General features: G+C 42.8%; 1 protein-coding gene across 1 annotated transcript in view; it reads left to right on the forward strand.

The window, feature by feature from the left end:
• Nucleotides 1–13,018, forward strand: part of RLF (RLF zinc finger) — a 45,880-nt gene extending 32,862 nt beyond the window's left edge. Inside the window, exons 6-8 of the mRNA XM_084274166.1 lie at nucleotides 1,705–1,841; nucleotides 4,889–5,030; nucleotides 7,885–13,018. Of these exons, the coding sequence (XP_084130292.1) occupies nucleotides 1,705–1,841; nucleotides 4,889–5,030; nucleotides 7,885–12,615 (5,010 nt within the window). The 3' untranslated portion in view covers nucleotides 12,616–13,018. The remainder of the gene's footprint in view (nucleotides 1–1,704; nucleotides 1,842–4,888; nucleotides 5,031–7,884) is intronic.
• The last annotated feature ends 433 nt before the right edge of the window (nucleotides 13,019–13,451 follow it).

The following is a 13,451-nucleotide window of genomic DNA, read 5'->3' on the forward strand; positions in this document are numbered from 1 at the left end:
TGTGGCTTCAGCTTGCCACTTTCATTGAACCAATGAAAATGGTAACTGCAGAGGTTCTTCTGCACAGGACTGGACAAGGGGTTAACAATGCCCTTCACTCTTGCCAAAGGCACGAAGCCCCACAAGTTCCACAACCTAAGATGGCTTTCTTTGCAAGGCAAGTGCCACCACATGTAGCAATAAAACAGGGTTTTCAATGAAACAGTCAGTTAAAATTAAAGCCAGATTGGTAGTTTCAATTGTAACTCATCACCTTTGTGTAGGGTCAGGGTGATGGTTTGCTGTGTTGCATCCGAGCACCCTGTAGGCACCATGATTAGTCATCTCTCATAATCGAAGTAAGTGGTTTGGTTTGTTACTTAGTTCAGACTTTCTTCCAGAAAGAGCATTCCAAAATCTGAGAGTTGAGAACTTCAGGAAGTTTCAATTTAAGAAACTGAACTGGCAAGATTAAGAACTGCCATCTTTTGAAGGTCCTATCCAGAGCACTGCCTGCAAAATAAGGCATTGTTCTTGGGTTGTAAGCTTAAAAGAGCAAGAGAGAAATACAGTGAAGCTTGCTGAAACACCAGGAAGGGTAGTTGTTACCAGGAGTTTGCTTGCAAAAATATTCTTAGTTGCTGCATTGTTTCCATTGTCAAGTTAAAGCAAGTGTGAGCTTCCCTCAGGAACTTCAGTTTGATTGGGAGATTACAAGAACTTAATCGAAGTCTTCCTTGCCTTGCAGACTTTCTATGCTTAGAGAAATATTTTTGATGTAAAACATGTTCTTTTCTTAAATTTTGAGGCAGCAGCTCCAAATTCTCGAAGCTGTAAGCAGCATTATTTAATGTAAACAAGTGCTATGGTGCAGAAGGGATGCCTGCACTTACAGACTCATGAGGATGTTGTCCCAGCTCAACTGAGGGGAATTTACAGTCTCAGAGCTGAACTAAATCCCTTTGAGTCAGTTCATGGAGTATATCTCTAGCTCCTGAATAGAGGGCAAGTGCTCTGTTTTAGGAGTGTTAACACCATGTCCTGCTTGAACTGGGGGAAGGCTTAGGTTAGTACTAAAAAGAATACTTATGATGATGATGTAAGAGATTAACTATCATTGTAATGTTAACTTTTTTTCTTCAAACACAAATGTCAGGAAATCAGACAAGTCTTTCATGGTTGGGTGCTCCATGGAATAACTCTGAGGGGTAAACCAGCATCCTTGGTACTGGAACCTGGGTGGGTGGTGTTTTCCAGCAGTTCTGAATTGCCTTAGTGCTGCTCGTCCTGCAGTCTCTGAACTTTCATTCAGCTGTTGGTCTTGTTGGGATTCTGACAGAATAGGAGTGGTTAGCATTCCAGGGTCAGTTACAGACACTTTCCTTTAGCAGTGTTTGTCACTGAAGTGACACAGAGAAGGGATGGGAAGTTTTAGCCTGTTGCATACCTCTATAGAAATACTCTGCTAAGCTGCCCAAGGTGGCAGATGGTCCTAAAGAAAACGTAACACCCAGAGGCAATCAGACCTGACGTATGTGAACTTCTTGTGCCATCCTGTAACTGATAGGTGTGGTATGAGCTCTGGATATTAAAAGGAGACATAGTCCTTTGATCTTGTGTTTGCTAGACCATTTTCTTTGATACTGTAAACCTGTGTTTCCTTAGTAAATATGCTACAGTTAAAATGCCTTTTCTTCCAATTGTCTTTTTTTTTTCCCCTCTAAGATTGCAAAGGTGGACTGCAAAGAAGTACTGGACATCATATGTAATCTGGAGTCTGAGGGACAAGAAAACACTGCATTTATTCTTTGTACAACATACCTTACTCATCAGCTTCAAACAGCAAACGTGTACTGCTCTTGGTAAGAAGTACTACACCTAACATTTCCTCCAGTAGCTTCAGTGCAAAAGGATGGAGCTAATGTAGTACAGAAATATGCTGAGTGTGTCATTCCACAAGGGATGTTGTAGTTGAGTTCTTCCCTCTTGAGTACTTAGACTCGTGAGCATTTGGTGTCTTTTTTCACTTCTTTCACATGGATGTAAGTCATAGGAATGTGCACAGGCAGCACCCTTTAACTTCCACCCTGCACCCTTTAACTTCCACCCTGCACCCTTCTAACTTCCATCCCACACCCTGAGAGCTTTTTTAATATTTTTCTAATCTACAAAACTTCTCCATCCTCTTCACTGGCTGGAGATAACAAACCTTTGCATCCCTGTTTGAGCAGTGACAAACCAGCAGGGGTGAAGCAGGGAAGTTGTTTTCTGCCCCTTACAAAATGAGTTTGTAGTTAAGGCTAAATGTGTGGTTTTCTCCTGTTTAAGTGCTGATTTGGATAAAGCTTCACATTACCAGATGTCTCAAGTATATCTTGGTTATTTGGATTTGGTCACCTCTGGCATTTTCATTTACTTACTCCACACAGCATTTAAGTTTCAGCAGGATGATTGATAGTTTAGTCTGGTCCAATAATCTGTGCAAAAATGCCAGAAGTATTTACTACTCATGTTTCAGGCTGGAAGTATTTACTGCTTCTGTATCAGGCTAGAAATGTCTTTTTTGAGCAAAATCATTCCTTGTAGAGAGAAATGAACTTGTGGAGGACTCGAGAAGGTTGGGGCCACCACACTTGGAAGTTCTGGAGACTGACTGTTTCTCACCACTGAAATGTATCATCTGAGATTAGATAAGAGCCATGTCCAAAGAGAGATGAGGCTGAAGTCCATCTCATGATCCCTTTTTAAAAAAATAAACAAAACAAATTAACAACTACTGGCATTCTTTCACAGTGGACTAAACTATTTACTCTTGTCCAAAGAGACTTGTTAAGCAGTTCTATCTAAAAGCTGCATCCCTAAGGGCTAAATGAAGAGAGATGGATTTATGTGTTGCTGAGACTTTTAAACTCCTGGGACTGGAGAACACACTTCAGTGATGGAGCATTTAGTGTTGCAGAATAACAGTTATTTTTTATTTTGTGACAACAGCTGTGGGTTGGTGGGTTTTTAATGATTATTTCCCCCATGCATTTCAACATCTGGAATGGAACTATTTAGAATTGGAATGAAACCTTCAGGTCCTGTAACTCTAACCTATGTTTTGTCCTGACTGATGAGTCAGGAAAGATCAATTAGAGCTGTAGATTTCTCATATCCATGAGAACACCAGAACTGAATGGTGACTAAAACATTTACTGCAGGTCTTTGGGAGGACAGTGGGGAGTAAGGACAGAGGCCTTCTGGTCCAGTGTCATCTGCAGGTCAGCTTCCCTTGGTGTTGCTGTGGTTTCAGTTCAACAGGCAAGCCCCAGCATATACACTTGGAAATGTTCAATTCATCTGGATAATCCTTAAATGAAACTGTTTGCTGCAGAATTTTCTGGATCCTTGATTTTGGGAGTAGCTGATGAAATGTTTTCTACTGGCCTCTGGCATTAGCAGACACTGTGAGCAAGCAGTGTTGTCCAGTACAGTCCTGCTTGCTGCCAGCCACACATTCCCATTACTCTGCTCCAGATCTTGCTTTCTGTGGTGTCAGAGGGAAGCAGTGTAAGTGATCCAGATAGTCTAAACCAGAATACCTTCAAAGGAAGACGTGTTGACAGGTGTGAACAGGTGAAAGTGAGGATGCTTTTGAAACAATATTAGTGTGGATGAGTGTCTGACACAGTGGGTGAAGATGGAGCTTTGGTGCTGTACTTGTCCTTGAACCAGTCCTAACAATTTGCCACTGCCAAAAGCAGAAGATGAAATCTTGCTACATGGTGGTTCTGGCTGCACCAGTCTGCCTTGTCTGTTGTTCTGGCCCACCTGACTATGGCTAACCCCTGGGTCATCTAACCCAGCCAAAACTGTCCATAGATTTCTACAGATTAATGCATCATTAGCTTACCATGTGACCAGAAAAGTACCAGCAGAGAAGTGCACCACTGTTCTTTCTGGAAGTTGTAAGATGTTAAATCTGCTCAGCTGTAACATCATTCTTCCATCCCATCTTCACTCTGTGGCACCTGCCTGATGGCACAGTGCTAACTCTCCAACCTAGCACGAACCTCTTCTTATTCTTGCATATTTAGAGGGGTTAAGCTATTTCATTAGCTTTGCTCAGCATGTTCTGCAGCTTCAAGTCTGTACCTCCCAGGAGCGATCAGTCACCCAGGTATGTGTGTGAATTAGTGCTGCTGGTTCCAGAGCCTCACTGGCCATGCATCTGGAAACCTGGGGGTGTGATTTGGGGCATGGGGTGGTTAAGTTGGCAAAGGTGAGGTTTGGTCTACTAAAGGAAGAGAAGAAAATCTTTTTGCAAATGATCCAGAAGATACAGATATTACCACTGCTGCTTTTCTTTTGCAACTGTTGGGATGGCAAAGCAGCCCAGAGTGACTGATGGCACCACTCAGCAGCTGTGCTGCTCTGGTTATAGTGCATTGCCTGACAGAGCAGCTCTGTGCACAGATGGCAGGAGCAGTTACATCATTTGAATGCTGATGTCAACATCTAAGCTACTTGCCTGATGGGAGAGAAGTGGCTACTTTGCATTATGATTCACCTGACCTGTTTCAAATTTCTATGTGAACAGCTGAGGCTCTGCAGGTGAGGGCTCTTCTCACCTAGGAGGGCAGTCTGTGCAGAGAGAGATTCCTGCATTGGGTGAGGTGAATCCCACTGCTAGTTCTTCTCCATTGAGTAACAGGTGATCACCATTTTGATCTGATGCTTGTGTCAGAGTAAGGTACAGTGACAGCTCTCTTGAGTGTCTCTTGGAATGGAGACCTGACTGAAGTGTCTCCTGTTTTTAACAGCACTGAAATTGTGGCATCAGCTCTAAACTAAAGTGTGTGGACTCTGGAAAAACTGTCTCTGTGTATCTGCAACGTTCTTACATTTTGCTTTCAACTCTTTGCAGGGAACTGACACTTTTCTGGAGCAAACTGCAGAGAAGAATAGATCCTTCTTTAGATTCCTTTTTGGAGAGATGTCGTCAATTTGGCATCATTGCCAAGACACTACAGCACCTCTTTTTCTTGATAAGAGTCATACAGTCTGAAGTAAGTACAGCACGGTCCAGAGGCTTTGGACACGGGCAGGAATCATAGAATCCCAGAACTGTAGGGGTTGGAAGGGACCTCCAGAGCCCATGAGGTCCAACCCCCTGCCAAAGCAGGGTCCCTAGGACAGGGCACACAGGCTGGTGTCCAGATGGGGCTGGAATCTCTCCAGAGGAGGAGACTCCACACCCCCTGGGCAGCCTGTCCCAGGGCTCCCTCACCCTCACTGGGGAAAAGTTCTTCCCCATGTTGGTGTGGAACTCCCTTTGCTCCACCTTGCAGCCATTGCCCCTTGTCCTGTCTCCACAGACACTGATGAAAAGGGGCTGCCCATTTCCCACTGTGTCTCACCCTTCAGATATTGATAACCATTGATCAGATCCCCTCTCAGGCTGCTTCTCTCCAGGCTGAACAGCCCCAGCTCACTCAGCCTTTCCTCACAGGGGAGATGCTCCAGGCCCTTCATCATCTCTGTATCCTCCTCTGGACTCTCTCCAGGAGATCCCTGTCTGTTTGATCCCTGGGAGCCCAGAACTGGACACAACACTCCAGGTGGGGCCTGAGCAGGGCAGAGCAGAGGGGGAGGATCCCCTCCTGTGACCTGCTGGCCACGCTCTTCTGGATGCCCCCCAGGATCCCATTGGCCTTATTGGCCCCCAGGGCACACTGCTGGCTCATGGCCAAATGTTGACATGAATTTATTGTTTTCTTAATAATTCTTCTGAATTATTATGAAATGTGGCTTATTTCATTTTTCATAATTAAATGCCTTATAAGATACTAATAGACTAACAAAAGTCTTTGAAAAATGCCTGCCACTGTAGTTTTGTCAGCTTGACACATTGAAATCACCTTCAATCAGTGTGGAATGGTTTGTTTGCTATTCTGAAAATAGAGACTGACAGCATTTGGCAAACAAAACATACCTGTGTTTGGATCTGATGTGTGTTTAGAGGTGATGCATAGTTCTCTGCAGCATCTCTGAGCGATGGAGGCTTGCCTGAAATGCCCTATATTTTTGCATTCTAAGAAAGTACAGGTTCCTTAAAATGCATGAAACAATCACATCTGGACATGCCAATCTTTAGAATGTTGCAGGAAGAGTCAAGAAATGCTTAACAGCCATTTTTATAAACTTGCAATCTCTGTTTACAGAGTAACATGCAGACTTTAATTGGTCCATCTACATAGCAGGCAAATAGAGCATCTTCTTTATAACTTTCTGCTTTGCTGCTTCTGGATGGCTGCTCAAGAGGATGTTCCTGTCTTCCTTTGATGGCTGCTCTGATTCTTGGAGCTGGTTAGACTGAAATTTCCTGCCTCTGGTCAATATGTGAGAGTAGATTTGTGGAGGGCATTTATGAGTGAAAATTAATCACTCACACTTTAATGGAGGAAAAATAAACTAGCTAATAGTAATAGGATGTGAAGTGTTTTAGTAACCATATAGCACTGTGGGCCTTGAATTAGATAGGGATTTTCCCTTAAAAGTGTCACCATTTCCAGGAAGATTTCAGGGTGGGTTTTATTCTGAAAAACAGCATAGCTTTGCATGTGTAAAGTAGAATCTGTCTACTTACTCATGGACATGAGTTAATTCAGAGTTCAGGTATCACATGGATTATGGATAAAACAGACAACATTCCTTTTTTCAATTGAATTTCTCCCCAGTTACAGGCTTGTTTGCCTGAGAGTCTTTCACTGACTGGAGTTAATCCTGTGAACCAAATGAGCTACCAAGTGTGATTTGCTGAAGAGGTAGAGTCAGGTTTTTGAGACAAAAGTAGAGATCAGGTCATGGCAAAGAGTCCAGAACTATAATTTGGCAAAGATGAATTCCAGTAGTGATCACACAGAGAGACTTCTGCTCCAGTTTGTTTAAAGTTGGTCTATTCCTACTTTTCAAATGGGAATGAATGCTCACTTCATACAGCATAACACACTGTTAACTCTGTGCCAGTTCTGTCCTTGTTTCCTGCTGAACTGTCTTAAAATATCTTCTCCTACAGAAATAGCTTTTTATTGTTACCCATCAAACACAGTTATTGAATTAAAGCAGCACTGTCTGACTTGCAATAGGTGCTGCAGAGTATCAGAGCTTGCTAATACCATCTGAACTGGTGTGGATGTGGTTGTTGGCCACATGTTATGTCTCTATTCAGAAAGACCTTAACTGTTAGTTATTTTTACTAATGGTGACTAAACAGTCACCTCATGCATTTAAAATCAGCATGTGAATAATAATAGTAGGTGCCTTCCTGATACTATTGAGCAGCACCTCAAAGTTGCTTAAATGCCTGAGCAAATGTTTGGAGGTGAAATGGCAGTTACCTTCATCTCTGCATCTACCACTGTACTGCTGGTGCTCTTGAAGGTGATTTTGTTTCTGGGTGTGAATTTACATTAATTTAAGGAAATTGCTCAGTGCCAATAACCTGTGTAGTGCTGCAGGGAGAATGCACAGAAAGACTGACACCATTCTCCTGTAGACATTGACTTAGTTATGAGTGAGAGTGACTCAGTGAAGAGACAGATGAGTTAAAGGTGGTTGGCATCATCTAATGCCTGAGCTAGCTTGTGTGACTCCTCCACAGAGTGCACTAAACGTGAAGTGGCTCCTTTTGCTTGAAAAGTAAAAGAGGTTCCTCACAACATAAGCTACAAGTTTTTAGAGTATATTCAGTCACTTGAGCTTTTAACACTCAGAAGCCCAAATACAATCTGAATGGGCTGTAGCCCATGGAATGCTCTCATGCACATTCTTTCCAGAGAACAGCTCTAGAGAGGATGTTCTTACAAAGAAGACGTTTGTGTTGTGGCTGTTTGTTCATTTTTTAATCTTTTTTTTAAACAGGCAGAAGAAGCAGGACTTGCTGTGTCTGTTTTGTTATGTGTGAGAGCCCTTCAGATCAGATCAAATGGAAGTGATGAAATGAAGACATCAGTCTGTAAAACAATTGCATGCCTTTTACCAGAAGACCTGGAAGTTAGGAGAGCTTGTCAGCTCACAGAATTTTTACTTGAGCCAACTTTGAGTGGATTCAATATATTGGAAGAGCTCTATATGCAACCAGATCAGAAATTTGATGAAGAAAATGCACTGGTTCCAAACTCACTGCGTTGTGAGCTGCTGTTAGCTTTAAAAGCATATTGGCCCTTTGATCCTGAATTTTGGGACTGGAAGACTTTAAAGCGACACTGCCTGAAGCTGTTGGGGAAAGCAGCTTCTGATTCTGAGGATGATGCGAGTTGTAACATGTCAGTTAATGAAACAGACATGTTAGAGACTTTCTTTAGTGACTATGATGAGACAAAAGATCATAAATATTATGATGGAAAAGACATGATAAACCACCCCAAAGAAAAAGCAAGAGTAAAAAAACCAATTGGTTCTTCAGAGAGATACCAGAGGTGGCTTCAGTACAAGTTTTTTTGTGTGCTTTGCAAAAGGGAGTGTATAGAGGCCAGGATACTGCATCATTCCAAGATGCACATGGAAGATGGTGTTTATACCTGCCCAGTGTGTACCAAAAAATTCAAGAGAAAGGAATTCTTTGTACCACATGTAATGGAACATGTTAAAATGCCCCCCAGTAGAACACACAGACCTAAAAAGAAAATAATACTGAAAAAAGAGAGATCACCACAAAAGACACCAGCTTCCAGCAGCCCACTGCCAGTGTATCAGGAGAAGCCACACCAGCCACAGCTCCCCGAAAGCTTCGAAGAGGACGCACAGGAGTACGTCACCTTCAGCCAGCTGGAGAACTGCCAGCTGCAAGACAGAGACATCTACCCGTGCCCTGGAACAGATTGTTCCAGAGTGTTCAAACAGTTCAAATACTTGAGTGTCCACCTGAAAGCTGAACATCAAAACAACGACGAGAACGCCAAGCACTACCTGGACATGAAGAACAGGAGGGAGAAGTGCGCCTTCTGCCGCCGGCACTTCATGACCTCCTTCCACCTGCGGGAGCACGAGCGGGTGCACTGCGGGCCCCAGCCCTACATGTGTGTGTCCATGGACTGCTACGCCAGGTTCGGGTCGGTCAACGAGCTGCTCAACCACAAGCAGACTCACGATGACCTTCGCTACAAGTGTGAACTGAACGGCTGTAACATCGTGTTCAGTGACTTAGGGCAGCTTTACCACCACGAGGCCCAGCACTTCAGAGATGCATCCTACACCTGCAACTTCTTTGGTTGCAAGAAGTTTTATTACTCAAAGGCTGAATTTCAGAAGCACCTGGCGGTGCATAACCTTGGCGTGTCCAACGGGGACGTGAAGCAGGAGCTGAAACTGGAAGAGTCCGTTCCAAAAGACAAGTGCAGCTTTCTTCCAGAGTCTCAGCTGCTTGAACAGTCTGAAAATTCCAGGCTGAATGATAACTTGGATCCCTCAGGCTCTCAGGAAATTCCGCAGATTAAAGAAGAAGCTCTCTCTGACAGTGAAGATCTAGACAGTGAAAGCAATTGCAGTCTTCATTGTGGGGACAGCAGCACAGATGCTGCAGTAAACCAAGGCCAAGTGTCTCCTCTACTGATTGAAGCAATGGCTCACAATCAATCGGTTCCAGGTTTTCTCATGTCCCAGGAGGGGGTTTTCCATCCAGTAGATGTGAAACAACCATGTTCCAATGTGGCACTGTGCTTTGAGGAAAAAAACCTTCCCTGTGGCTTCGAAGGCTGCTGTTCCACACACAAACATTCTAGAAGTGCACAGAAACACCTCCGCAGGGCCCATCCATATAACTTCAAAGGCAAAAGAAATGTGGAGATGAAAACTAAAGATTTTCTCAATCTGCTGAGTGATGCTCCAGACAATAAATCTCCTACAGGCATCAGCACAGAGTTAGATCATAATTCAGATACAAATGCTGACTCTCCAGAAAGCTTGTATTGTCCTATAGATGCTAAAGGAAGCAATGGCCTGAAGGATGAAACTTGTCCTTCTTCCCCAGAAACATCTTTTTATGACAGTTCTAAAGAATCACATATTGAAGATAACATGTTGGAATTAATGTTAGGCTTGAAACATCTAAGCTTAAAAAATTCTAACATTCAGAATTCTTCAAGACACAAACCTTTTTTGGGTTCTTCACAGACCTATTCTAGGGATGTCAAGTGTCCTGAGTCAGTACATGAAGCTACCTCAACACTTCAAGAGCAACAAAATAATTTACCCAGCCAGTACCTTACTCAGCTTGCAGCTAAACCATTTTTTTGTGAATGTCAAGGATGTACATGTGAGTTTGTGACCAGAGAAGCTCTCTTAATGCATTATGTTAAAAAGCATAACTACTCAAAGGAAATGGTCCTTCAGTTAAATATGTTTCAGCATCGGTACTCCCCGTTCAAGTGTCACATTTGCCAAAGATCATTTACAAGGAAAACACACCTTAGGATCCACTATAGAAACAAGCATCAGATTGGCTGTGAGAGGGTAGCTCACAAGGTCTGTTCTAATGAAAAATTTGATCATGTGGGTTTATGTATAGATGATATGCATAAAAACAGCACTGTGGCAACACCTGTCTGTGCAGCCAACGTTGAATTCATCGAACATCCAGACCACTCTGAGCCGCTGTGTCATCCTAAAAAAGAGGACTGTAGCTCTGAGACAGATGTAGAGTCCAGTGAAGAGACAGACAGCAATGGAACAAGAAAAACATCCAACATCGCTTCTCTGGACAGCCATAGGGAAGAACTGGAAGTAAGGCAGGGAAGAGGAAGCAAAAGAACAGTTGCTAAAGGAAACTTATGCTATATACTGCATAAATACCACAAACCATTTCATTGTATACATAAAAGCTGCAACTCAGCATTCACCAACCAGAAAGGTTTGATTCGCCATTATAGAACTGTGCACCAGTACAACAAGGAGCAGCTCTGCTTGGAAAAAGACAAAGCAAGAACAAAAAGGGAACTTGTCAAATGTAAAAAAATATTTGCATGCCAATACAAAGAGTGTGGGAAGCGATTCTTGTGTTCCAAATCTCTTGCTAAACATTGCAGTGACTTCCACAACGAACACATAGAAGATCAAAAACTGCTTTCTGAAGCTGAATCTGCAAGATTTGCTTGTAACCAGGCCCAGTGCCCTGCTGTATTTTATACCTTTAATAAGCTTAAACAGCACCTAATAGAAGAACATGCCAATGAAGAAAAGTTAAACAAAGATTTTGAAATCCATTGTGACCTTAATGGCTGTGACCGAATCTTCACGAATTACAGTCACTACTCTCAGCACGTGTACTTCAGGCACAGTGAGTATTACCACAGCCTCTTTGGAAAGCAGAAGGAGGAGGAAGATGAGAAAGAGAAAAATAAAGAGAGTTATTTGAAAGATGGGCTTGACACCAACAAGCAGAACGGGAAGCAGGTGAAAGGAAAACCTAAAAAAATCAGCAGAAGTAGAGAAAAGCATTTGTTGAGTTTCAAAACAAAAGAGGAAGCTCTACAAATGTGCAAAGAGAAGTCTAACCAGACCCAGTACCCTTGCATGGTTCAGGGGTGTCTGTCTGTAGTCAAACTGGAGAGCAGCATCGTGAGGCACTACAAGCGCACGCACCAGATGACCAATATGTACATAGAGCAACGGCTCCAGAACCTTGTTGTTTGTGTTAAGTGTGGCATCATGACTGAAAAGCAGTCCTGCTCTGAAACAGCTTTAGACTTGGATAAAAAAGGTGTAAAAGTCCCTGAGGATACACCAGCTAGTTCTGAGTGTGTGCAGGAAAGTGACAAGCCTCCTGCTGCAGATACTGACTGTGAACCCCAGGGTGGCAGCGGTGAAGACCAAAAAAGGTGTCCGTCGAGTGGTGTGAGTTGTGATGCAAGTGCCTTTACCTATTCAGGCACTTTAAAGTATAACCACACTTCAAAGAACACCTGCTTTGAAGAGCAAAACATCAGGGAGACAGTTGTGTGTAAAACTGAAGATTTCCCCCAAAGCAGTGAGAGGGAGAACAGCTCCTACCTCTCCAGTTTACCCCTAGAGCTGCCAAGGGAGAAAGACCCAGAAGGATGTCAGCATAGTGCACTTCATCAGCATGCAAAAAGAAATGTACCTTGTGCTACAAAAGACAAATTTCAGAAGCCTCCAGTGTCCAAACCATTTGATTTAAAGACATATAAACCCATGGGGTTTGAGTCTTCCTTCTTAAAATTTATTCAAGAAAGTGAGGGAAAAGAGGATGACGATGATGATGAGTTGGATGAGGTAGTAGAATGGCAGCCTCCTGAGCAGCTGCCAGTAGATAAAACCTTGCAGAAAGAGGGAGACAGTCAAGAGGATACACCAGTAAACAACTTTTTAACTGACAAAAATGTAATTGCTCCCCAAAATAATCATGAGCCACTAACAGAAATGCAGCCCTTGCTGACAGAGTCGTCATCTGCCCCTTCGTTAGAAAATCTGAGGGCGATCTTGGACAAGGCGCTAACGGACTGTGGAGACCTTGCCTTAAAACAACTTCATTACTTAAGACCAGTAGTTGTTCTTGAAAGATCCAAGTTTTCCACATCCCTCATAGACTTATTTCCAACAAAAAAGGCAGATGAGCTTTGTGTAGGAAGTACATAAGTAGTTTGTGTAGAGCAGATCGCCTCCACTACTGCCACATGGGGAGACCTTCAAACTAGAACAGTAATTCTTACAGTTCACACTGTTTAGGTTAGTTTAGACTGCTTAATTCCATGAATGTATAATATCTGTCAAAAGTATTGGTCAAGTTAATTTAGCTCCCTATTTTTTTCAATGGACTATGCTGATTTTGGTGCTATTTAACACATGGAACACTGGGGGCTTCCTCTTGAAGAGTAAACGTGCATGATTGTATATGGAACGTACTAGGGTACCAGGGTTTGGGGGGCGATGGAGTTCTTACTTGACTTGAATGTGCACCCTAGGGTGCTTTGTGTAACATATTGTACACTACAGCATCTTATATTTTTTGAGTTATGAGTTTCAATAAATTACAGTTTTTCACCCATTTGTTTACTGGGCAGTAAATCTTTGCTGTGGTTTTACTTGTGACTGAATCGAGGGCTGTTCTGAGGGCACTGGACAACGTTGCTGGAGTTTTATGCATTTCTAGATAATGTCTCAGAGTGGTGAAACAGTGTAGAGACAGAAAAGTATCACATGTTATAATATTCTCTATGCTTTTTTCAGACATAAGAGTTATAATTAGTACAGGCAGAAAGCACCTGCCACTTAAAGATGAAGAAGCCTTAGTTACCTTTCCCTTTAAAGGAAGAAGATGCTTCTGAGAGGCTATGGTACAACCTGAGTGTTAGAAGAGCATTGCCAGGCTTCCAAGAGAGTTGTGTCACATGCAAGTGTCGCTGCACATTTTGGGTTCCCTGGTTAGCTTTTTGGATAATAAATAAAACCTTGCTACAAGATCCACTAGAAGA

The sequence above is a fragment of the Gallinula chloropus genome (genome assembly GCF_964237585.1).
Source record: "Gallinula chloropus genome assembly, chromosome: 22".
Lineage (NCBI taxonomy): Eukaryota > Metazoa > Chordata > Aves > Gruiformes > Rallidae > Gallinula > Gallinula chloropus.